Source organism: Caloenas nicobarica, chromosome 31 (genome assembly GCF_036013445.1).
Source record: "Caloenas nicobarica isolate bCalNic1 chromosome 31, bCalNic1.hap1, whole genome shotgun sequence".
NCBI lineage: Eukaryota > Metazoa > Chordata > Aves > Columbiformes > Columbidae > Caloenas > Caloenas nicobarica.
This window is the reverse complement of record NC_088275.1, coordinates 2,972,332-2,999,346: the sequence shown is the minus strand read 5'-3', so window position 1 is coordinate 2,999,346 and position 27,015 is coordinate 2,972,332. Positions and strand designations below refer to the sequence as shown.

Here is a 27,015-nt window from a genome sequence, read left to right as displayed (position 1 = left end):
TGTAATGGAAGGATTTCCTTCAAACACAAAAGAGTTTTCATTACCGTCAAACAATGCTGCACACCAGTTTTCTATCCATGACACTTCCACTTATAAACTCTTCTGTAAGCAAAACTTGAAATGCAAAGAAGTCATTTCCTAGCATCTCTCTATTCTCCCCGACTCACTCCCCATAGTGAGGGTCTATGTAAAGATTCAAGCATCCTTATACACCCTGCTCCCTCAGAGCATGTACTGAGGGTGTTGCTTTCCTTCCCTGGTTCAATCTTGTTGTTTTGCTGAAGGCTCAGCATGGCTTACAATCATAGATGAGAGTGCATATCTACAGAGTCTCCCAGCAGATAAAGGCGCAGGAGAATTTTGAAAGATACCTTTCATTCAGCCAAGACAAGAAATAGTATCTAGTGAAAACATGTATTTCTAAACCCAGGATAGTGCACAAGTGTAGTCTTTGGCTCTGTCAGAAGAAGGACTGTAAGGCCAGGAGCAAAGCATTCTGACTGGAGGAACAAGCCACAGAAGGGAGGGAATGAGAACAACATTGAAATTCAGAACAATATTTCCTTTTACACAGTGGAGCTGGGTGTCACATGGCCCTTTAACTCATTTGGGACTCCCTCAAGACCTGGGGTTTGGAAGAAGTGCTTGGAGGAGAGAAGTGAAGGACACATTCTGAGTGGTAACATGCAATCAGAGCCTTGGCCAGGTGGGTGTTAGACAGCACAGAAATGTCTTCCAGCCCATCAATGGTTTGCCTCATCAACTGGAAGCCAGTCTCCAACATCACTTGTTGCTTTCATGTCCCTTGGGGAAGATAAGGCCATGCTTCTCAGACAATAACACACACCCCCAAACTGCCCCATGTCTCCTCCAAAGATCATGGACCTTGAGGGCACTCAGCTTCTACGAGGATGAGGAGGGTTCACCACAGCCCCTTATTCATCCACCCTCTTCCCCTCCATTGCATCACATTTCCCTCTGGACAGCTTGGCTGTGCAGCCAAAGAGAGAAGGAACGGGAGGAGACTCGAATTACAATGCAACATAAATTTTAATGAAACTGAAGAATGAAATAAAACAGTGCATAGTGGAAGGGATCAGGTGCAGGCTACAGCAAAGTCAGCTGACAAACAGGCACCCCTTCACAGCAACAGGACACGTCTTCCTCCCACACAAATGGGGAGAGGAAGATGAGCAGGACACCTCTCAGCTTGATTTGGGATGAACCTGTGGCACAGAACAGCAAGAGACAAAAAGGGACTCATGATGCAGAGGAGAAAGCAGCAGCAGCAGAAGACGTCAGCTGGCCATGTTTCCAGACAGCACAGGTTGGCATCTTGACTCCCTCCCTCATTTACAGGAAGGCAAGAGGGTGCTCAGTCCATCTGGAAACCCTGGCCAGCAGCTGCATCCTCAGACCGGCATCTGGCTTGGGGCTTCCTGGTCAATGCACGCTCTGGACGTCCAGCCCGGCTTTAGCAGGGCAGGCACCTTCTGCCGTAGTAGCGGCCACCAAGGCCAGAGAGGTTAAAGCCCCCGGAGTTGATGGGCACTCCCTGCTCACTCAGGATGCTGCCAACAGCAGCGGAGGTGGAGGATCCCACAGCGGTGTTCTGGGGGAAGGAGCTGAGGATGGGTCCGGGCAGGGTCACCACCACGGGAGATGGTTCAATGATCACCCGGGAGTCCTGGCACTGCCTGACGCAGGGCTCGTTGCAGCTGTTGGCAAGTGGGGTTGGGCCACAGGGACGGCACAGGTCGTAGCAGGACATGGCTGCGAGATGGAAGTTCACCTGGAAGAGAGGGCAGGGAAAGCACAGGCAGCATGTGAGTTGCAGCCAAACAGCGTCCTCGACAAGAGAAAAGGCACAGGCTGAGGAGAAGGGACAGGCTGCATAGGGAGGAAGAGAGGATTTCCTGGCACGGTACCCATAGGTTCCTGCAAAGAGTGCAAGAATTTCTCACACCTCCCCACAATGTGGCAAAGAGAACAGAGATGCTGGGAGCAGGATCGAGGAGCAAGGATCACAGCAAAAGATGCACAGAGGTAAAGACTCAGTTCAGACCAGAAGACAAAGTGGGAAAGGAGTAAGACAAGAAACAGGCAAAGATGGTTGCAGCTCACCTTGTTCACCAAGGAGGAGAAGACAAGAGAAGTGGATGAGGGAGCCTGCAGCTGGACTGGCTTTTATATTGGTCCAGACCACCCCAGGCCAAGAGGCATCCTTTGTGCCTGACATGTGTTTACCAGCAAGCTCATCTTGCATGCAAAGCATTGTAATTTAGTAAATGAAGACACTACTTATGTTCCCTGCAATACTGCTTTTTTTATTTCCTTGTACGTGATGTCCCCGTGCAGTCACACAGGCTTCTTTCAAGTGACAGTATTAGAGACTACAATGTTTCCAGGGGAAATGACATGTCAGCATTGGCAGATGACACAGCGAGTGATGAGGAGTGTCCCACCCTGACAGGTGATGCCATTCTTTTGCCCTCCAGGGCCTCACTTTAAGGAATCTCATCATGAATAGGGCATGTTTTCATGCAATCCAAAAATACAAGGACAGCCTTAAAAATAATTTTCCGTGACAGGAGTCACCATACCCATTGCATAATCTAATACTTAACTCCACCAAATTTTGGTATAAACTTCCCAGTCACCTTGGACACCTTGAAGATTTTAGGCTCTGCAGTTCAACATCAAGAGAAATTCATATGCTCATTGCCCTACCATGCTTTATCCAGAGAGCCTCCAGCAACCTCCAATCAACAGGAGAAGAATGCTTGAGAAGCAGAGAAGCTCCCCTGCAAAACACATTATCTCTGCTTCCTCTAACATGGCACAGCACCAACGGCCAGTTTTGGGGATACCCAACTGCTCCTTCTTCATCCTCAAGGCTACCAAACACTTCTTCTCTGATCCCACACCCTAACTCAATAACAGGCTCTGCAAAAAGCTTGGAAAGCTTTCCGTGAGACATCAGACCTCTTCACAAGAACACGTGGTCTGAGAACATCAGCAGGAACATGGTGGACACAAGTACACATCCAGATTTCTCTTTCTTCTTCCCAAGCATCCCCACACACTCTAACATGCATTTTACCGCTGGCTCATGCTAGCCCTGCACTTGGCGCCTATACTGAGGGTCTGTTCAAAGGCTCCAATGTCCCGCCGCAGCCTGCTCTCTGGGATCACATGGTACAGATGCTGCCTACCCTCCCTGCTACAATCTTTTGATCCCCACCTTGCTTCTGCTGTCAGCACAGCATGATCACAAGTGTTGATGCAAAGTGCATTTCCTGCGTGACTTTGTGCGCAGCAGAGCACAGGGGGGTTGCTGATAGCAGCTGTCTTTCAGACAAGACAGGGCTATAGATTTGGGGGAAGACACCACAGGCATTTCCACAGCGTACGGGAGGGCACAGGAGGTTCCCTTCACTCTACCTGAAGCAGAAATGGGGTGCACAGGGCCAAACATACCCTGTGGATGATCAGAGCACATGGGAGGCAGTGACAGGCAGCTTTTCCAGTCGTAGATCACCAACTACATGCGAACTTCTAACACAAGCAAGGTTACTTCCCTCCCTGGTGTCAATGGTCCTGCAGTTCAGGGCAGAAAGGCAGGAAGACACAACGGCTCCATCCTAGAGGGTTTCTTTCTTTCCTTCCTCTCATGTACAAGAGACAGAAAAGGGCTTGCTAAATGCCCTCCCTCCGATGTCATGGGCCACAGGTCTTTCCAACTCCCAAGACAGTGTCTGTGCAGCTCTGCCAACATTACTGAGTACTTCAGAACGGGGCCTGGGTAGTACAAAGAGATGGTCTGGGGGCAGAAGTGGAGGGATAAAACTCCTGGAGCATCATCTCTCACACATCACACAAGCCTTGGAGCCATGGAAAGCATCACAGGCGTTTGCTGAGAGATACAACAAGTCTGGTGTTCAGGGCAAAGGCATGTGGGCGACTTTGGATGGCTTTATCACATGTAAAAGACAGACAACCTCCAGGTGACATTTCAATGGGACACCCACTCTTAATCACTCAAAAAGAACCCCATCCTTCCAGCCACTCCCTTACCACGTATGGGATCACATTTACTAATGCAGCACACTATTGTGCTCTAGGCTGCCTTAGATGAAGTGTTTCTGGTAGGCTGAGGGAGCTGATCCTTCCCCTTTACTCAGCACACAGGCGGACACTCTGGGAGTACCGTGTCCAGTTCTGGGCTCCTCAGTGCAAGAGAGACACGGACATACTGGACAGAGTCAAATGAAGGGCAACACAGGCAATAAAGGAACTGGAACATTGCACATATGAGGGAAGACTGAAAGCAGGGAAGAGCAGGTTCAGAGGAGTAGGGCCTCATTCATGTATTTCGATACCTGAAGGGACGGTGCAAGGAGGGCAGAGTATGGCTCTTCTCTGTGCTGCACACGGGAAGCACCAGAGGCAATGGGCAAAAAAAGGAAACACAGAAAGCTCTGTCTGAAGGTCAGGAAAACCTTTTCACGTGAGGGTCACCAAGCACTGGAACACATTGCCCAGGGAGATTATGGAGCCTCCATTCTTGGAGATATCCAAAAGCCATCCCCATCTAGAGCAACTAGCTTTGGGCTGACCTCCTTGAGCAGTGAGTAGGACCAGATGACATCCAGAAGTCCCTACCAACCTCAGTCATGCTGTCATTCTGTCATTTCCCATTGAGCAGCTTTGCTGGGCAAACCAATAGGGAAGGAACACGAGAAGACTCCAATTACAATGCAGCATAAATTTTAATGAATATAAAGAATGAAACAAAGCAGGGCATGGTGGAAGAGACCCGATGCAGGCTGCTACAAAGGCAGCTGACAGTCAGGCACCACTTCACAGCGACTGGACACATGTCTTCCTCCCACACACATCAGGACAGGATGATGAGCAGGACACCTCTCAGCTTGATTTGGGATGAACCCATTGCACAGAACAGCAGGAGACAAAAAGGGACTCATGATGCAGAGGAGAAAGCAGCAGAAGAAGAAGACATCAGTTGGCCATCTTTCCAGACAGCACAGGTTGGCACCTTGACTCCCTCCCACCTTTACAAGAAGGCAAGAGGGTGCTCAGCCCATCTGGCCAGCAAATCCATCCTCAGTCCAGAACTGGGCTTTGGGCTTCCTGGTCAATGCACTCACTGGACGTCCAGCCCGGCTTTAGCAGGGCAGGCACCTTCTGCCGTAGTAGCGGCCACCAAGGCCAGAGAGGTTAAAGCCCCCGGAGTTGATGGGCACTCCCTGCTCACTCAGGATGCTGCCAACAGCAGCGGAGGTGGAGGATCCCACAGCGGTGTTCTGGGGGAAGGAGCTGAGGATGGGTCCGGGCAGGGTCACCACCACGGGAGATGGTTCAATGATCACCTGGGAGTCCTGGCACTGCCTGACGCAGGGCTCGTTGCAGCTGTTGGCAAGTGGAGTTGGGCCACAGGGACGGCACAGGTCGTAGCAGGACATGGCTGCGAGATGGAAGTTCACCTGGAAGAGAGGGCAGGGAAAGCACAGGCAGTACGTGAGGTACAGCTGCACAATGTCCTCAATAAGAGCGAAGGCACAGGCTGAGGAGAAGGGACAGTGTGAATAGGTAGAAAGAGAGATTGATGAGCCCCAGTTCCCAGAGGCCCCTGCAGATAAAGACCTTCTCCCATGGTGGTGGCAGAGATCTAAGAGCCTGGAACGGGACAAAGGAGCAAGAGTCTCAGCAAAAGCTACACTTTGTCCAGAGATACAGGGAAAAAGGACAAAGAAGAGAAACAGATAAAGGTACTTTCTACTTACCTTGTTCGCCAAGGAGGAGGAGGTAAGAGAAGTGGTTGAGGGAACCTACAGCTGGACTGTCTTTTATACAGGTTCAAACTGCCCCAGGCCCAGAAGCACCCTTTGCTCATGTGGTGTGTTACCAACATGCTCATCTTGTATGGAAAGTGCTCTCTGGAACTGAAGTAGACTTTGTTTTGGTACTTGCAATGCTCCGTCCCCACTTCCTTGCTAATGGCATGCCTATTCTACCCTAGGGTTTTGTTTCATGTTATGTAATCAGAGATCAAATGAATTTCATACACTCCACTATAGGTTCAGGTAATTTAGCTATTTATGGTGATCTGCTAGGAAAGCAAGACATTTTTCCCTCTCTGTCTGTCATTTCAGTCCCTGGCTTGTCTTTTGCATGGCCATTTACAAATTAGAATTATGTGAGACACATCTTAGATAGTTGCGTAATTGGAGAATTTGCATGTTTTTTGCAAATATGCTTCCAGGTATTTTTCTCTGTTTCTTAGGATTGCATCACATATCTAGTTTGAATCTGTCGTTAAGACTGAAATATTTTTTTACATAAAAGCCTAATTAGGTCACATACCCTACATAGTAGCAATTTTTTAACTTGTCAGTCAACATGAACTCTTATTTCAGAAACCACATTATGGTTTATAGCTTATTATGTCACTACCTTCTAATTTTGTAGAATCTCCAACATCTTTTAATTCCCAACACAGGACATAGTATGATCACAATGTTTAAAAAAAAGTGTGTTCTTCCAAGCCAACTTAACACTTCAAGCCACCTTGAGAAATAATTGGCCCCTTGACCCTCGGAGTAACTTCTATAAAGACTCCAAGAGTGTTTTTCCCTTCCCTTCTTCCAACAGTAAGCTGAGGTGTGTTTGGAGGATATCATATGGTTTTACATATTGGAATAACTAATCGTAAGGACAATCCTTTCCTGACATCAGTCAGACTGAGAATTGTCTCACCAAGCCAAGACTGAAAGCTTTCAGATTTTATGGATTCATGTTAAAACTGTGCAAGAACAATGAGTTAGGTCAGCTGTTTCTACCTGGCCAGATACTGAATTGCACATTCAAGATATCCGTTAAAATCCATTGTACAACATCAGACTGTCCAGATACCTGTGAAGTACAGAAAAAACTCTTCTTACAACTCAACAATGTACTGACAGCAGTGAAGAATGTGAGAGTACAAGATACAAAACCAGTCTATTAAATGCTGAGATGAAACTCAATGGAAAACGTGCCGCAGGTGTTGAGCGATGCTGATGTAGGAATTTAGCACAGCAAATCTGTGTGTTTTTTAAAGCAATCCAGAATCATTCTACAGAGAACTTCTCAGTGGAAACTGTTCACCATCTGGTGTTGGATATGGGCTACTGGACAAGTTGTTTCCCTGGCCTCATTAGAAGTGTAATATGCTAATGTTTTATGTACTGGTATAACAAATTGATGTCCAGAACATCCACTTACAGCATTTAGAAAACTCTCCTGTAGGAAAGAAATTAAAGCAATTGAGAACACGAGAGGGTGACATCCATGCAATTGCTTGGACACATATTTTCAGTTAATTTATTGTCATACCCAAACATAGAAACCCAAATGCTTCATTCAGGTGGTGTAGCAAACAATCATTTATACTACATCCAAATAATTTGAGTTGGTAATTTTGGCTAACCAAATAAAGACTGAAGCTTAATTTTTTACACCATTGCATGGAACATTTCTGAAGAGAGAAATGTTTAATTTCGTTCATTAAAGCAGAGCCTAATACATCAAAACTACCACCAAACAAGAATCAAATGACCGTGAAGGGATAGAATTATCCACCCGGCAGAGTTCCTACAAAACATCACACACAGATCTGTGACTTTATTTTTGTTATTTTAAGAATTCAATATGGAGAAAAACCAAATTCATTAGCAATGCATCCTGCAGTAATCTTTAAGGAGGAATAAGTCAATTCCAGGATTAATGGAAACGTTTTTATAAAATGTTCTTTCATTCAAAAATGTATATTTCATTTAAGTTTTCTACCTAGCATTAATCAGAATCTTGGTTTTTCATTTACCTCCATTACATATTTAGAAGTCACTGAGGTGTGTCTGTCTGCAGATCCCTAGGGCTGGATAACAATATTGATGCTTCTCCCTTGGCTTCTTTAAAGGAAAGAACTTCAAAGTTAGGCCCAAGTATTAATTAATGGTTGAGACATACAAAGTGTATATATTATGAAAATATTGCAAGTATATGACAAAATTTAAATAGTTATGTCACTTGCATAATAACATCACTTTAAATTTGAGATTCATGGTTATTCCTAAGTAGGCAATCTTTAATAGCTTCAGAAACCAGGGTTATTCATTTTTTCATTAAAAAGTAGTTTTGTGTGTGTGATAATAATAACCCTTTATAAAACTTCTTGAGCAGATCCACAGTTACTCTAAATTCTTATGACTATATAATGCAGCAGCACTGGGCAATGAAATAAGGTTGGATTATGGGAGGTTTGATATCACCAAAACAAACCATCCACTTTCTAAAGCATTAGCCAGCTGCCACAAGCTCTGTGCCTGTCCATGCTATTACCACAAAAATGTGTTTTATATAAATCCTAACTTATTGCTTCTCTCCTTTTGTTTTTTACAGCATGTCCTTCTCAGTGAAAAATAATTTCCTCAGCTCTACTAGAAGACTAATTTAGTTGCCTACCTGCAGAGCTAGAGCCATACATGTGTTTCAGATTCACAGCAAAAATTCAGATCCAGTGACCCCACTGTAAGTGGGCTCCTTCAGGCTAAACAGGGAAGGGTCTGAGATTTGCCATGACACTTCATTGCACTGAAGAGCCTGGAATAGTGTAATCGCTTCTATTTCAATGTGTTGTCTAGACAGAAATTGGTGTTTCATTTTTTATTCTTTAGAAAAGGACATTTGTGGCCATCCTAATCCTTTCTGATAAATAGTCGTTGTGCACTCAAGCTTTGGTTGGTCCCTGGGATGCTTATATGGGTATCAACCCTGATTAAAGGGTTGGCCAGTAAGAAGCAAGGTGAAAAGCTGCAGCCATCAAAGATGTCAAAAACTCTTTTTTGCCCCCACATAGCTGATCTTTGGGCTGTTGTGTCAAAAGCCATAGCTGTCAGCCCACAAGAGCTAGTCAGGGAAAGTGTCTTGCGTACCCTGAAATCTGCCCTTCACTACAGACAGATTTCCTGTCTGGAGCTATTTATCTGCTACTCGTTTGCTTCTCTAATAGGGCAGTAAAGATTTCTCTGTAAATCTGTCATAAACTGTGAGGTGTGTTGGAGGCATTTCTAGGGCAACAACTCTTATCAGGAAGCTCTGCATCCTCCTTTGATCAAACGTCATATCACAAGTATTCATTAATGATTTATGCATGCAGATTGCTGTGTTATTATACTTGAAGTGTAGTAGTGGCTTGAGACACCCATGATTTGAGTAATAATATCCCTCTAAGATAAATAGACCAAAGTCACGTATGTCATTCCACTAATCAGCTCCAAATCAGGTCATGATTCCTTGTCTCATAATGCCTTTCTTTTTCCTACACTGCATTTGTATTAGATCCCACTCACCCCTTACAGTCTTGGGTGACCCTGGATCCAAGTAGATGCAAATAAACTCCATTCCATGGATTTGTATGTCATTGTAATGATTTCTACCATGAAGGGTAAAGCCTTATAATTTTAATCAATTTTTTCTCAGGATACAAGTCATCTCAGTGACAGATTGTTTTCCCTTTCTGCAAGTGTATTTCAAGAGCAGGCCCCTCTCCAGTGGCACAACTGCTAGTGGTTTTAGTGGTCTACCTGTCATCGGTGATGAATGACATTCCTTAGTAATTGGTATTGTGATCAGTGCTGTTTAACATCTTTGTTGGTGACATAGTGAGATTCAGTGCATCCTCAGTTTGCTGATGACACTCAGCTTTGTGGTACAGTCAACATGCTGGAGGGAAGGAATGCCATCCAGAGGGACCTTGACAGGCTTGAGAGATGGGCTCATGCAAACCTCATGATGTTCAACAAGGCCAAATGTAAGGTCCTGCAGATAGGTCAGGGCAACCCCAAGCACAAATAGGGGCTGGGCAGGGAACGAATTGAGAGCAGACCTGAGGAGAAGGACTTGGGGGCACCAGTTGATGAGAAGCTCATGACCTGACAACCATATCCTGGACTGCAACAAAAGCACTGTGACCAGCAGGTTGAAAGAGGTGATTCTCCCCTTTTACTCCACTCTTGTGAGACCCCACCTGCATGCTGTGCCCAGCTCTGGGGCCCCCAACCTAAGAAGGACATGGACTTGCTGGAGAGAGTCCAGAGGAGGGCCATGAAGATGATCAGAGGGCTGGAGCATCTCTCCTATGAAGATAGGCTGAGAGAGTTGGGGTTGTTGAGCCTGGAGAAGGCTCCAGGGAGAACTTAGAGCAGCTTTCCAGTGCCTAAAGGGGACTTACAAGAAAGCTGAAGAGGGACTTTTTACAAGGGCGTGGAGTGATAAGACAAGGGGCAATGGCTTTAAGCTGAAAGAGGGTAGATTTAGATTAAATATAAGGAAGAAATTCTTCACTATGAGGGTGGTGAGACACTGGAATAGGCTGCCTAGGGAAGCTGTGGATGTCCCATCCCTGGAAGCGTTCCAGGCCAGGTTGGATGGGACTTTGAGCAAACTGGTCTAGTGGAAAGTGTCCCTACCCACGGCAGAGGGTTGGAATGAGATTATCCTTAAGGTTCCTTCCAACCCAAACCATTCTATGATTCTATTCCTACACTCCAAAGAAGCTGGATCCTACCCTCAGCCAGCAGCAAACAGTCTCAGTAGTCAGTTGTTTAGGTAAGGTTGATGAGCAGCAAACACGACTCTCTCCTAATGCTGGGATTACATTTGTTGCTGGGTGTAAGAAACTTGTTGCAGGTTTGGTGTGCTGTAATTATGCAGGTCAACCTCTTCAGGGAAGATGCTGCCACTGCTGAGGTACCATCTTGTTTTGTGGAAGACTGGGAGATTTCAGTATTAAACGCTTCATGCTCCATTACCTTTCTCTGAAAATAATTTCATTTTCTTAGTTGCTAGTATTTTCCTTATTTTAATAATTCATTCAATCTGTGGTCCTCATCTTCTAAATTATTCCTGTGAAGTGGATATCTCTGTAAAGATCCCAAAGCAATGACGGTCATTGGGAACAGCCTGTGGAAGTTTTGGATTAAAGTATTTCAAAGCACTTTGCAAACTCTCATTAATGATTTATACATGCAAAACACTTATTATTATATTTTAAGTATCCAGCATGATTGCAGTGATTTAAAACAGAGTTGCAAAGTCACCCTGAAATTTGTGTCAAGGTTAGTAATGTACATTCTCTAGTTATGTTTTAATGTGCTTGCATCATACTACATTTTTGTTTGACTTTTGTTTGAAAAGTAGCTTTGCACTGCTGCCAGATTTCTCAGAACAGGCAACTGAAGAAATTTGCTGCAGAAAACCCGAATATCCTCAGACAGCACTGATTTCTCAGTACACAAACATGCACTTGCTCACTTGGCTCTCTCCTATGCATGTGAAAACAGAGAAAAGTAATTGTATAAGCATGCATGACCTCTGTATCTTCTCTAATGTTTTTTGCATTTAGGGGAGGGGCCTCAGAAAGAGCTGAACTCCTCACATTGATAAAGGAATAAAGATCCTTTACTAAGACCCTTAACAAAGACCCAGAGGCCTTTTCAGAGGAGTCAGGAGAACAATTTCAGCAAAGGATTAGGCTCTTGTACATCTCTAATGAATGTGAGAATGTAAACGTCAGAAAATGTGCAAATTAGGTTAGTCTGACACATGCAAACAGGATGCAGAACTTACTCTTGGAAAAAAATATCTGGGTCTCTAATTAGGTCTTCATGCACAAAAGGCTTCTTTAATCTTTCAATCAATTTAAGAAAGTTCCCACAACACAGGGCTCCTATTTATTTTCTTATTTTTTCCTTTATTTGTTTTCTTTATTTTTCCCTGTTTAACTGTTCTCTTCAGAAAAGCAGATAAATCCTTGTTGAGACAATTGTTCATTGGTAACGAACCATTACCTAAGGGATTATTTTTGATGTAGGATTTTCATTAAATGGGTATTATTTTTTAACAAAGATCATTACTCCTTAGTTAGCAATTTGCAGGCATTGGTAACTGAAGATTGCTTAAGTGACAGCTTCAGTTTCAAAATGAAGCCATATATTTAAATCCTTTTGGGCACTTATCTCTTCAGATTCAATTAATTTCAGGTCTCTTACCTCTCCTGCAAACATGGCTCTCCCAGAGAGAAGGATGATCCCATGTCCAAATCACTGGTCTAGCTGCAGTTGTACATACTTCAGTCATCCTATAGACTCAGCTGTTACACCAAATCCTCAGTTTATGCTCGGAGAATGTGAATATAATGCATACACTTAAAATCATTTAGTAAAACTCAGGTCTGTATTTACTTTCTGACTCCATAGATTTCCTATGTAAAACTGGAAAAATCATTTCAGGACATATAAAAAGTGCTCACTGTACTTTTCTGTACTGATAGCCCCTCCCTTAATCCGTAGGCATTAATGTCACATTTGTAAAAGTGATAGTAATCCCTTCTCTTTTGTTTCTCAGGTCTAATCAGTTTGAATGCTTGTTGTTCAGCGTTGGGACTTGCCTTTTGTTTGTCTGATGCAATTCAATCTCTGCTAAGACTTCAAAGAGTTGCTGGAATTCAAATTATAAATAATATGATAAATGCCTATGAGGAAAGCCTGTTTTACTCCAGGCTGTTCCATTTGCTCAGCAAGTGACCTCTGACAATTCATTTAGCTTCTACGCTTCACTATTAAACCTAGATAATAACTAGAATTAAAATTTGCCAAAGGCAATGAAAAACTAAGTGGCAAGGGAAGTGCAAGGTAGCGTTTTATATAGTGCCCAAAAACTGCAAAGAGAGTAAAAGTCTCAAGGCATCCCACAATGTCCTATGGCACAAGGGGCTGTAAAAAGAGGATGCATTGAACATGAAGCACTGAGCAGTCTCTGGGACAGTATTTACAGAAGACAAGGCCCATAAGAGGAGCATGAGTTACACTAAACCTGGATTAATGGCACAAAATGCTTCAGCTACAGAAGATGAGCATAGTTAGCAGCTGTGGTCTTTCTTGCCAGGCATTTCTAGCTATCTTTCTGTGATGTTTATTAAAGACCATATGCAATTTGCCCCAAGTGCTTGTGGAAAAGCCTCCATGGGGCATTGTCCTGATCCAGGTGATGTCCAGGGCCACTCAGCTCACCTAAACACAGGGGAGGAGCTGTGATCCCATAGCCAACACCGTTCTCAGGCTCCTTTGCACAAACCCTGCAGGGATCTCTTGCTGCAGGGCTCCATGCCTGGACCATCACAGGGTGTCTTGCTGCCTTGTCTATAGAACTGGGCTACTGCGGCAATTCTAGTAATTAAGAGATCTACTGCAGGGAACAGTTTTCTTCCCCAAGAACACTGCCTACAGTGGTTCACAATCAGTTAGAAACTGTTTTGTTTTGGTTTGTTTTTTTACTTACAGGTTTTTCAGGTTTATCTTCACTTGGCTTATAAGCAGCTTGTTGTGTGAATTTTATATTGATACAATCAATCTCTTTATCTGTGGTTAAAATACAAGAACCAGAATCGTGCTAAATGATTTCTGAATGAAAATAAACATATATGAATCTCCATATATACATATGTATATATATGTGACTCTTGAGTCAGATGAATCCTGCTGCACAGCTTTAAGGTTACATAACTCCCCAGTGGCAGAGCAGTGCTCAGGCAGATTAAGTATAAAGATAAATCTTAGGACATTCCCACCTGCCTTTACTCTCCTTTTGCCTGGAGCACTCAAAATGTCTACTTTAATCAGAAAATGTATTTCAGTTTTTGATTTTCACCTTCTCCAGAGCAGCTGGTGCATTTCTGAACAGGGAGTCATCTCAGCTGGATCACTTTTCTCAGTTACTCCAGTCCTAGAAAGCTTTTTAGACCCACATTAAACTTCACCGTCTTAAAGAAACCATCAGACCCTGGAATCTCATGGCATTTATGGGAACTTGTTAACAGAACAAAAGATTTCAGACTGATTCCCAGTCCTCTATGCAGACAAAGCATTGTGCATCAGGTATGCTAAAGGAACACAGTGAGTTGTATTGTACTTCCTAAGTGTGTCCCCAAATATGTAAATGATCCCTATCCCTGATATTACCATAAGATTTTAATTAAGAATACCTTTTATGTATTTGAAAAAAACTGTTTCTGATTTATGAACTGGTGTGTCAGGTTACTGTTACACAAAAAAACTCCTAGCTGCACTAACTGGTAGCTTTTTCAGAAATCTGTTTCCATGTGAATCCTGATTTTCCTCTCCTTCTTTAACATGATATTTCTGTCACATTGATTCCCTCTTTAAAGCATTTATAAAAATATTTTTAAATACATACATCTGGCTCATTCATAATAACCTTCACAAACTGACAGCCCCCATTTTCTATGATTTTTTGGTAGTCTTATATGAAACTTATATCTCTCATTTGTGTTAAACTAAGTTCTTATCAGGACAGAGGGGTTTTTTGTGTACTTATTTGCACCTCATTCTTCACCTCAGTAATGTCACAGAAAAACACAGTCTGGATGGAAACGCCAGTTTCAGAGTACAGTCCATTGCAGCCTTCTCTTTCCTATAATATTGCCCTTTCCAAACTGGTCAAAAAGCTGAAGAAAAAAAAAAGGGGGAAAAAGAAAAGGGAACACCAAAATAAAACACAAAACAACAACAACCACCCAGCTCTGTGACTTGAGTTTGAGTCAGTGGCGAAAAAAAGAAATGTGGGTGGCATCTATCTGCCTTTAATTGCAACATGGTCAAACCCTGCAAAGAGATCCTGAAATAAATCCACATGCTCCACTTAAATCCTATGCAAGCACTATTTGTAAAGACTGAAGTCAATGTTAGATAACATAGAGCTTTCTCCCTAGGAAACAATCCTGTGCAGAGATGACCAGTCTCATTGGGAAAATGGCTACAAATTTATTGAGTTGTCCTCATCCGTAAATATTCAGTGAGAGGGATAACAGTTGTATACTATTAAGTTTAATGCCTTGCAAAGCATTTCAAATTAAAATTTTTCTCCTCCACACTGGACAACATGTCAAATTTGGGAAATGAAAATAAAATCCTGTTCCCTGACAGTAAATGGTGCTACTGATGCTCCCTTGAATCCTTTTCACAGGCTGAATTTGAGGGAAAGAAATGCAAATAAAAGAATGCTTGATCAACTCATGATATAACTGAAATGTGGTTAAAGAATTATATCAAGTTCTTTTTGATCCATGAAATGGCAAAGTGAATCCTGCCTGCAGGGTGTAGTATGCATTTAGCACACTATGTGAAGATCCAATAGGCAACAAACACACGCAGCGAGCAAAACAGTTTCATTACTTGCAGAAGTTATGCATGCAGCAAAGATTGTTTTGCAACTAATTAAGACTCCAAGCAAAAAGGGTGTCACATCCTCCAGGCAATTTGACTAAGTGTATAAAAGCATTTGCTACGTAGAACTCTTCTAATCACTTTTCTTAAACTCTTCTCCTTGGTGATTCGGGTAAGTCAATTTTCAATCAATTACTTATTGCTTTCTAAATATTGTCAAATGATAGATTGAACTTAAGAACTCTCATGGGGTTATTGTTCCAGAAATATATTTTGTATTGTCCTTTAGTTTTAAGTCAATTTAAGTTTTACAATTCACAGGTCAAAGCTGAGGTTTGCAAACTACATTAGTGTTCAGGAGAGCAGTTCATTTAAACCAGGGATGGCATATAAAACTACCTTAGAACTCTAAAGACTCTCAATAATTTCATACTAGCAAGTATTCTTTTCATATTATAAAGACTTAGATTTCATTAAACAAATTATCATTGAAAAGAATAATTTTTTATTATGTTCTCACCCTCAGCTGTCTTCAGGGAAGCTACGCTGTCTTTTAACAGTTGAAGAACTTGTCCTAAATATTTTCAAAATCCTACAGAGATTGGAACTCACATTTTTCTTACTAAAAAAAACACTTTACTGCTGGTTTTGTTTAAAATATAGTGCTGAATTTCAAACCAGGAGGAATGTACAAGTGTTCCTTCTTCACCTTCTTTCATGAGGACTAGGATGACCTTTGACAAATTATTTTTCTGCATTGCACCACTCAAGGATCCCTACCCTTAGACTTATCTGTGGTAGCAATTCTTTCCCCAAAGGCAGAACTAGCCATTTCAGATCCCGCATTTTAGTGGAAGAAAATATTCTGTTGCTGTCTTTTTCTTACCTTCTAGTCAAAGACATAGGGTCAACTGGAAAAAGCTGAAGATGCAGCCCTGAGAATTGGAGCAGGCAACAATGGCGAGTGGCTAAAATGAGACATTTAGCTGGAGACACAAGAAATCTCACTCGAATTTTGTCTCTCCCACAGACTCCTAGAGTAAATGTGAGGACTAGTCTGGGATATCAGTTTAGGCCCATCCTTTCTGCTAGCCCTCAATCTCTTCTGCATCAGTTTCATGATGATAAAGTGAAAAAAAATATGACTTGCCCCTCAATCTGTTTGCCTTGCCTAATTAGTGTGGGCACAATTCAGGGCAAGGATGGCCTGTTAATCTATAATTATACAATGCCAAGGAAAATCTGCCCTTGATATCAGGTGTAGTTTTAAAGAGTGGTGTGATTTCAGAGATAAGATACCGTGATCCAGGTGATATAATTATGAGACTAATAAAATATGGGTGGATCTTCATTCCAGATCATATTGTTCCACTTCTAACCAGGTGAGACGAGGTAAATTACTTCACCCCCATGTTTTGGTTTTGCCAGTGCTGTGAGGATTAAAATTGAAATTTAAAACAGGAGTTGAGTTGGGGTTACAGTTTTCAGTGGGTTTTGAATTTGGAGTAGGAGACAAAGCAATGCAACACACTCAAAATCCTGGGAAGAAGCGAAGTGAAACAAAAGGACAGGAGCATTTTAGGCTTAAAAGAGTGGGGATCTGGAAAATATCAGATATTGAAACAATTAAGTTCAAAAGGGTTACTTAGGAAGAAGACGACTTACTGGATAGAAAAAGGAAACTGGACAAACATTTAACTACCTTCTGGATTATTTGCACCTTGTAATTGCCCTTCTTGCCAGCAATCATGATGCCCAGCATGCAATCCTGTCTTCCCAAAATCTTGATATTTAATATGTAAACTCCTTGCTGGACTAACGACTGCCTTCCCCCCTTTCCTCCTCCTGTGTTTCAGGTCTGGATCTGTCACATGTCTCCCTACAATGAGTGCTGCCTGCCACCAGGGGTGGCATGTCCAGAGCCATTTGCCATCACCTCCAATGAGACCTGTGTCATAAAATACCCTGATACAATAGTGGACATAGTGGACCCTGACGTGCCACCATATTCTGTGATATATCCCGGCCCAACTCTCACCACTTTCCCTCAGCAAACCATAGTGGGATCTACTGTGTTGTTTGATATCAGGAACTTCCTCAGTTCCAGAGGATCTTTTGAGTTTAGGGCCGTGTGTGGTTCTGGGACAGCGTGTAAATCGGGATTACCATTTTCTGATGCAGGAAACTGTAATCCTTTTTCTGCTCACTTATCCCAACCATTTTGCTATAAAACTGGCAGGCCAACCTAAATCCAACATGGATGTCTGTGGATTAAGTGAAAAGCAGAACTGAACAGTAAGACGGATCATGACTAAGTTTATGGATGATGGACTATAGAAGTGCTGAGCTCCCACAGTTCCCAGTGGAGTCAATAAAAACATGGCTTCCTGGCACTAGACCTGCATGAGGACTAGAATTCCAAACTACAAATTTCACTATTGATCTTACTCAAAATTAGAATTAAATTTTAAAATAATGACTTTTCCAAGAAACAAGATTTTCAAAAATATCTTTTCAGTTTGATAAAAATGTATCTTTCAATAAATTAAAATTTTTGTGCCAATATTGACTTTTTATTATCATTTACTCTCAAAACAGAAAGCAAAAAGTATTTCAAAAATATCTGAGGGAAAATCTTGGTTTCAAAACTGAATTGTTATCAAAATTTATATTCACTTGTATATTTTGCTGAACCAGAATTTACCATTAAAAGAAAAAATCAACTCTACTTGGCATTTCTTAATATTAGGCATTTGTAAGTCTTTCTTGTGCTTTATTTCTGCTTAGACCCCACAATGCAACCATCTCCTAGCTTATTTTTCTTCCTATATCCCATTTGATGCAAACCAGCGCAAAACCAAAAATAACTTCAAGCAATTGTAATAGCAGATTTCTTTGTAAAATATTTCTGATCAAAAATGAGCAACCTATGCAGAATCATGTAACTGGAGATTCATCGTAGCCCCTCATGAAGTCCTGGAACTCTTTTGATTATATCCTATCCACCTAATGTTGTACAAGTATATTCAGCTTCTCATTCCCATTAAACATTGTCATGCAGCATGCACTTTTTGGTTTTCCTTTTCTCTCTACACTTTATTTTTGAAGACTTGTGAGTCCCACCGTAAGTGGCATTGTGACCTTCCTGACAATCAACACCCATGCCAGCATTAAATAAATCTCCACCCAATAATTATTAACATTTGCATTTTTCAATAATTCATCCAAACTGCATTTCTGCTTGGAAGAAGGTTGCTGCTGTCTCTGGAGGGTGCTGTGCCCTGCAAAGTGCAGGGCCGGTCCACCTCTGGAACATTTAATGGACATCTGTTTGGCTACAGCAGCATGGAGCACCATGGAGCCTCCTCCACACTCCTTCCCAGGCTGCCAGGAGTGCAGGTGCCTGCACAGCAGATTAAGATTTTTGGATTAATTGAAGTACCAGAATGAATTTCCTAGCCTATTGGCTATTCCCCAAAATTAGGACAAAAATCACTGACCAAACATGTACAGGCAGCAGCAGGGCTGTATAACCCTCTCTTTGGGTTGTTTCATTGGGACGAGTTGCACAACAAGAATCTGTAATGTGGATACGTGCAACTTAACAGTGCAAAGCAAATATATATATTGGCCAACACACAGTAATAGCTGGGACTAATGAGTTATTAGGCTGAGCATTAATGTGCTCATGTTCTCCCCAAGGGGCAATGTGGACCCAGCAGAGGAGTGATTAGGCTTTTAATTATGTATGTTTTGTGGCTCAGAAGAATCAATCACTTTTCCCCCTCCCTCATTATTCTGTGCTTTCAAAATACTGGGGGGAAGGAACAAATATAAGTGGATAATTTTTGGCTGGACCTGTAGCAGTAAATCCATGAAAAATTACACCTAAGTTCACACCTTTAAGTCAGAGACAAAAGCTGTTATTAATACCTCACAAGATTTTAAAGCAGAGACCTTTTCCCCATGGTAATTTCCAGGGGACTGTGTTTACAACGGCCTTCCCCATCTGCTGGATATTTTCTCCATACTAATCTACTCAAGTTCTTGGAGTCTGCAAATTAAATCTGCATTTTCTTGTTCCATAAATCAAACTCAGCTTCAGATAGCTCCTGTATGATCCTTTCAGTAAAAACAAATATTGCTGAAGTTTTCAGAATGCTTCATAAATATTAATTAAATTTGTACACGTGCAGAGCATTGCAAAACTAAGCCTCTGCCTTCAGATTTAGATATCCGGATGTTGAGCAACACCTACACTTTTGAAATACATATACGAGGACAGCGAGTGTAATTTTTCTCCTATGTACAAAACCAGAATAGTCCACTTGCTATTTGCATTCTTGTCCGTTACTTATTTCCTAAATTTGCAACTTCTTTTACATTGTTCATCTCAAGGTTTTGGCCTCCCCTCTCAAGGAACTTTTGAGCAAAAACACCTACAGTTACTTTAAAAGAAGCAAGTTCAAAATCCTCATCTCAAATTTGAGGTTGCTTTTCCTGCACAAAACGTTGGAACAAACAAATGGGATGAATCAAACCACATCTTATCAGACTCCTTAAGTTCAAGTATGAGGTACCAACATAACTTTAAAGTGTGCATTAAAACTTCATTCATAATACTTAATTAATGAAGTCATCATTAGTTCTAGTCCTTGAGCTCTGAGTATTTCAATTTCTGTGAAAAGTCAGACCCCAGGGCAGGTATGTGGGAGCAGAAGTCTGTGTGCTGGACAGCATTTCTCACCCTCTTTAAGTGTGAGGTCTGCCAGGGAGGACACAGGACGACTCACATCAGATTTAGCTGCTACACCCACAGATTGCTAAAAATACTTCATTCATTCTCATGCATAGTTTGTTTACATTCCTGTGGTTTGTCCTTGATTAAATAACTTCAGGTTTCCATGTTATAAATTGTCGTTAAAATTTGAGATGAATGTGTGGGATTCCCCTGGGGGAAAAGGATTCACTTGTTAAACATATTCTGTTTAAGGCTGAGTGCAAAACCTTCAAAGAACTTTGTGAAGGCTGTACAACACCTTCTATATGCACTATATTTTTCAGCACTCAAATAACATTATACAACACAGGTTCGGATACCTGTTAGAAGTTCAATTACTACACAACCGACTCAAACTCAAGGAGATCAGATCCCAAAACTAGAGTGATCATTCAGAATTCACATCTTCCCGCTCTGTGTCAAAGTGAGGACTCTCGAGGGTACCCAGATAATCACTTACCAGGTTGCTGAGGTGTCTCAATCCCCAGGGAATGTTCCTTAGGTGGCGAGTCTAAGGAGGAGAGTCTTCAACTGCATACCCACTGCTCCGAGGACACCAACTCAAAGGGGGTCTCCGGCAGCTCCATCTATCCCCCAGTTGAATCTTAGCTGTGGTCACTTATGGTAGTTGTCTAGAAACTTCTACCTATGTGCTGCTGCCTAATGTTGTACAATGAAGAGCTGAGGTGGGTGTTTGGGAAGTGGATGAGAAAAATAAAGAAAAATGCAAGACTTAAAGGGAAAGTGAGGCAGGTTGTGTAATGTCATCTGGGACAACCAGAGGGAGCTGTGGAGGCCAAATATTACAGGGTTAACTCAGCGTCTTGTAAACCCCTCTGCATGACTCTGGCTTCTACCTACACACCAAGGAACAGGATTAACAACAACAAAAAACCCCCAGTGTGATCAGGGAGAACATGCAACACAGGTATATTCCAGGCAGATTTTACATCCTTTAAATCATTTAATTTGCTTTCCTGTTCTGAACAAGCCAGTATTTTGATTTTCTTGTGTTACAATATGTTTCAGTACAGTTCTGGTCAGCACATGGTGAGGGAGGTGTCCTCCTCTGTCCTGCTCCCTTCATTCCCTTTCCTTCTGTGCTCATTCAACATGTATTTCCTTTATCATGCCAACTGATCATTTGTTGACAGTTCTTTGTCATTTTTCATTATTCAAAATCTAGTTTAATCCCAGCTAGAAGGGGATTAAAAAGTGCCCTTCTAGCTGCTTCTACTCTATTCAGTGGGGTTTTTTGCTAGTCTGCCAAGTCTTAGAAATGTGTTGGTGAAGAGATGGAAAAGCCAGGAAACCCCAGCCCTCTGTACTCGTGGGGTCCTGACAAGCCTGGAAAGCAAGGATCTAACCAGCAACTGCACACATCATGAGGTCATCATGCAATAAAATTTCCCATTTTACCCACTAAATGTCGTCAAAAGGCCTTCAGAAAAACATCTGTTCTCTTGAGGTGGCAAATACACCTCGAGAAGAGCATCTTTCACCCCACCATATACTCAGTCCATGAATTGTTGTTTTTTTCAGTAGCTGTAGAGTTTTGTTAAATCATGCTTCTTCTGCCATAATTTAGGATTTACGAGGTGTTTCTGGAAACACCCTGCATAATTAAACACCATGGGAATGTTCTGAGGACTGAAAATGTTTCACAAACACTTATTAATGTGTTGCTTATGCAAATGGTTGTATTATGATAATAGCTGTAGGTGACGCCTAGTGTTGGGCAATAGTACGGCCCTAGAAGAGATATATCAAGGTAATTTCTGGCATTGTCCTAATTAGACCGTAAATCACTGCCTCAAATTTTTAATTATTCAACTTTCACTTGTAATTTGAATAAAATCAGAAATCCAGAGTTTCTGATAGTGTAAAAACGTGGTTCTGTACACCAACACAGTATTAACTCTTGCTACTGATCTGGTCCTATATTTCAGTTCATATTTGCCTAGTGGGCAGAATTCTTGCAGATATAATATGTGTTCAGATGACGTAAGCAAGCAGACCTTCTTTGAAGTGAAGAGAATAAATGTTGCAGATCTTCATCAGCAGAGCATCCATCCCCAAGCACTTTCCTTTGGTAATTTCTTCATTAGCAAGTGCTCCTGACTCAGCTTCACAAACAAAATTTCTGTACTCTGAAGTTAAACATAACTGGTTTGACCACATAAACTATATCTTAGCTAGGCAAGAGCCATTAATAATGCTGTCCATGACTTACACAAGTGTATAATTTTCTAAAACAATTTAAAATGAATAGGCGCTGACAATATTAACATTCTGTATTGTGGTGTATGCAGTCTGCATTACTCTTTGCCCTTTATTGCCTTTATTACCTTTGTTAGTCACTCTAGAGCATGACACAAAAACTGGGGGAGGGGAAAGGAAATTCTGTATGCTATTGCTGCATTACAGAAGAATTTTGAAGGGTTTATTACCTTGCAGTTAAGGGGCTGCATCTTAATATGACAGCCAGGATTCAGTTGCTAGTTCTGTGCAGGATCACCCAAATGCCACAAAAGATCAACTGAAAGGAGAATCCAGAGTGCTGAGCTAGAATCCTTTTGTAGGGGTGAACTTCATACTCACTATATGTGCTTTGACACACATTTTGAAATAGTAATTTTGGAATGCTTCCTTGGAGGAAAGAAGTCTTCCAGTTAGAAATTACCAAAGAGTTAGAACCAAGAGACATTGAAATCTTAGAGAAAAAAAAAATCTATTCCGTATTTTCAGCTGAATTGTGAGCTCCTCTGACATATACAACATTCATCCTACCTTGTTAGGACCAAATCATGAAAACCTGAGGCTACCTCTGCCATGAATTTTGGGGTTGTCCTATGCGGGGGCAGGAATTGGACTTGGTGATCCTTGTGGGTCCCTTCCACCTCAGGACATTCTATAATTCCACGGCACATGCCAACAGGCTGACCGCTACCCCAGCCAGTACTAATGGACATACTTCTGCCCCTGTGCACAGTGGGAGGATCCCATGAACACGGAGGCTCCCTCTGGTGGCAGAGGCCACCAGGATGACCTTGTCAAACTCCTCTTCCCAGAAATCAGTTCAGTGCACTCCACTCTTCCCTTTCAGGGAAGCTTCATGCATTAAAATGCCAAGTACATTTAAATGGATTGAAACCACCACCATCATGCTGTTTATGATATGATGCATTTATGACATTAATTATTCTTATTTTAAGAGGTACCTCTAAAGATCCCCTGGGCTGTGGAGTTTATCAGGAATATTCTGGAGACATCAAGAAACAAGATTTCAAAGTAGTTCACAAACATCTGTTAGTATGTCATACATGAAAATTATTTTATTTTAATAGTAATAATGCCCTAGTGGATTTAAACTGCTCTGACCTCATGCAGAATAAAATACATAAAACTTTTATTTAATCAACTCCTCATTTTAAACTTAATAATTGGAGGTGGCTTCATTTTTATTTAAAAGATAACTCTGTGATAGCTTTGCTCTTTAAAGTTTTTGCAACAGATAATTCCTGTGTCTTAGGGAAGAATATACCTCTAAACTTCATTAACTTCATATCAGATGAAGAACAAGCCCTGTGTTTCTAGAGATTTATCTAGGCACAGGGACAAATACTAGCTGTTAGCTTGCATTTCCAAATAGGAAAATAAATCTCATGTGTGCTGACACACTGTGCCACCAACATCTCTGAGACTCCCTGTGCAGTCATGTTTTTATCAAAGATGAGCCACTACAAGTCTACTAATTCTTAGTACATTTTAAATTCTTAATGAAATCAGTGGAGTAAAACCAGGAAATTTCAAGATGAAAAGGACTTGCAGGTTACAAGCTGTGTTTTGTATTATTACCTAACTCAGCTTTAGATAATGATAAACAGTGAGCAAAACAATTACAGCAGCTACAGGACTAATACATGCAACAAAGTTTGCTTCATGAGTAATTAAAGCCCTTTACACAAAGGGTGTCTCAGCTCCTCCAGGCAATCTGACAAAGGGTATAAATACTCTCTCTGTGTAAGGCTTTTCTCACTACTTCTTTTGACTTGTTCTCTCCGGTACGCTGAGTAAGTCTGATTTGACAACTATAAAAACCTCAGGTTTATTTTGTTTTAGCATGAATTTTGGTAAAATTGGGACTAAATCCTGCATAAATATTCTAACTCTGAGACATCTATAGAAATATGCTTACTATTGTTTTCTATGCTGGATAAAAGATGTAAAAATAAAACAAGGTCTTTTCAAGACTCCTTTGGGCTGCTAATTTTATGGGAGAGTTCAGAATTTCAATCTCCTCGTTCTGAAATTTTCAGAAGAGCTCTGAGAATATGTTTTAGAATTGGTTTTGCACACATGGAGTGATTAGGGGATTCAGTGGGTGGGGTGGGGGGTGCATTTCATAGGTAACTACTGAAGTAAAATTGTTATTTGAAGTTAGTTACGTGTAGCATTGCTATTGTTCATAATCTGTCCCTCCATAACTAATTTAATTGGAGTTACAAGAAGATACACCAGGTGGCAGTTAGATACTATTACTTAATGTAACTGCAGAAATAACATTTCCTTTCTAATAATTAAAAATATTAATTTGCTCATATTTTAATGTGTTTTTACACTGAGGAAATTAAGCATCTTTTTAGGTCAGAGCTATGTTCTAACCTAAGGGTATTTGGGGAAAAATGTTATGCATGTGCTTTTTTTTTCTTCCCCCCCAAGAATGATGCATTTGAGGATACTTTTGCTTTCCTCTGAGTACAGTTGAGACAAGTAAATAAATCAGAGAGGTCATTGTCCTGCCCATTCCCCTGTGCCAATGTGCTGCTACCACCTGGTGCAAAACAGCACTTGGCTTCTGAATGCGGAGAAAATAGCTTTCAGGATATTTTTACTTTATGCTCGACAATATAATAGTTTATATATTAGAAAGTGTTGCTGGCTATATATTTTAGGATCCTGTATACCACTTCTCCATAGATAAGGTTTACTGATTTTAGATTAGTTCCAAATTACGCACATTCTGCATTTTATGTTTACTTACTGTGAGGAGTGCTGCAAAGCTGCTATGTCCCATCCTCGTCTTCCAAATGCTCTCAAGGAGAGAAGTTCTAGTATAGTGCAGCACACAGGACTTCACTGAGAGCAAAATAATTTTTTTCTTCTTCATCACTATAAGATATCTTTTACAAGTTTAAATGTTAGTGTGATGGTATACCATGGAGAACTAGCTTTTATCTGAAGATTTCATCTAAAGAAAGAAATAAACACTGTTAAGTATGCATTGTACCCAAGCTGAAACTGCAATTTTCTCATATATATATATTTTTTAAATGATGTGTCCTAGTTATTAAACTGGTATTTTTAACCCCCCGTTTATTCTTAGCCTTTCATTTTCCTGTATTTTAGTGGAACATTTTACTGCCTGATAATAACAGAAATCTTCAAGGAAAATAATACAGGAAATGAAGCAGACTGCTAAAAAAATTACTCAATACCCAAAGCTATTGAAAATCCAGATTTTTTTTATCCCTTACCCTCTTACAGCCCACCTGTAAAATGCAGACTCTGGGCACTGCCCTGAGAAGCCATGTGTGGGAGGAAAAGAGACGCCGTGTGAACAAGTTCAAACTTGCCTCCAGGAAATATTACAAAGAACAGGGAGGCTTTAGAGCAGATGTCTGTGTTGGAGGTGGCATGCAAAGAAAGGGGAGGAATTTTGCTCCCACAGAAACAGAAGAGAGCAAGCTTAAAGCAGCAAAATAGAAAGGACAAATAGATGCAGACTAAGTAAAAGGTGGCAGATACAAAGAAAGGAACTACACTGCTGTCTTTATCCAAATTATTTCTGTCTAAATATCTCTTATAGCTAAGTTGAGAAATCTCAATAGCCAAGTGCACAGGTTTTGGTGGGGTTTGGGGTTTTTGTTTGTTTGGTGGGGTTTTTTAGTTTGGTTTGGGGTTTCGTGTGTGGTGGTGGTGGTTTTTTCTAATTCTGCAAATAAATTGCAGGCACCTCTCTACCACAGCCAGGCGATGGCTTCTGACCAGCTGGCATGCAACAGCCCCTGCGAGGCAAAGTGTCCCCAGCCCCTGGCCACCAGCAGCAACGAGCCCTGCGTCGTGGCCTGCGGTGACTCCCGGGTGATTATATACCCACCACCTGTTGTCGTCACCTTCCCAGGGCCCATCCTCACCACCTACCCACAGCAAACCGTTGTGGGAGCCTCAGAGCCCTCCAAGGTGGCCCTGGCAGAGCCACCCACTGCAGCACCTCTACCAGCAGAGGTGACAGGGAGGCTGGAGGCAGCAGTTGAGAAAATTGCCCCCCAGTTGGTTGCCAGACCTGAGCCACGGTGTGCCCCAAAATACTCCTATACCTATTCTTCCCAATGGACACATCCATGTAACTCATACCGGTCTGGGAAACGGTGGACATACTAAACTCAGCCATAGTGTGCACGGAGTATTTTAAAGAAGTAGCAAAGGAAACTCAAGATGCAAATTGAGGGTTGAGCTGACCAGCCCAAGTGCTGGGTGTTGTCTGGCTCCAGCTGAAAAGAATGAGAGCTGCAAGCGCTCAGCACCTGTGAAAGGCAGGCTCATGTGTGCATTTTCTCATTCTGCCTTTAGTTTAGATCTGTTATCCTCTGGCTTTCCAGTTTAGTCATCTGCTTACATTGTGCTTTGTCCTATTTCAGTTATATTACTGACACTGAGCTTAAAGAGGTGACTTAGGATGCTAGAAATTGCACACAGCAACTGCAAAGGCAAAAAAACATTTTTTATAGACCGCATCACTTTGATCCTGTGATTAGCTGAAGCCTCACTGAACCCGTGGAAAGATGGTTTTTATATTCTGTATAATTTTGTTCCAGAATTGTAGAAAAGCTTTCTCTTTCCAAATAAATTTTGTGTACTAAAGTATGT

General features: G+C 41.6%; 1 protein-coding gene across 3 annotated transcripts; it reads right to left on the bottom strand.

Annotated features, from left to right (window-relative positions):
* Positions 1-1,474: 1,474 nt before the first annotated feature.
* Positions 1,475-25,171, bottom strand: LOC136000040 (feather beta keratin-like). 3 transcript variants are annotated; one of them, XM_065653714.1, is made up of 3 exons: positions 25,130-25,171; positions 5,394-5,507; positions 1,475-1,792 (listed from the first exon to the last, which is right to left on the bottom strand). In XM_065653714.1, exons 1-3 carry the CDS (start codon positions 25,160-25,162, stop codon positions 1,475-1,477), a joined length of 465 nt encoding a protein of 154 aa, XP_065509786.1. In that variant the 5' UTR covers positions 25,163-25,171. The 3 variants fall into 3 exon arrangements, with proteins under 3 accessions (XP_065509786.1, XP_065509784.1, XP_065509787.1); XM_065653712.1 differs by lacking the exons at positions 5,394-5,507; positions 25,130-25,171 and adding an exon at positions 2,102-2,275; XM_065653715.1 differs by lacking the exons at positions 1,475-1,792; positions 25,130-25,171 and adding an exon at positions 5,850-5,917 and having other exon boundaries at positions 5,190-5,547.
* Between the last annotated feature and the right edge of the window lie 1,844 nt (positions 25,172-27,015).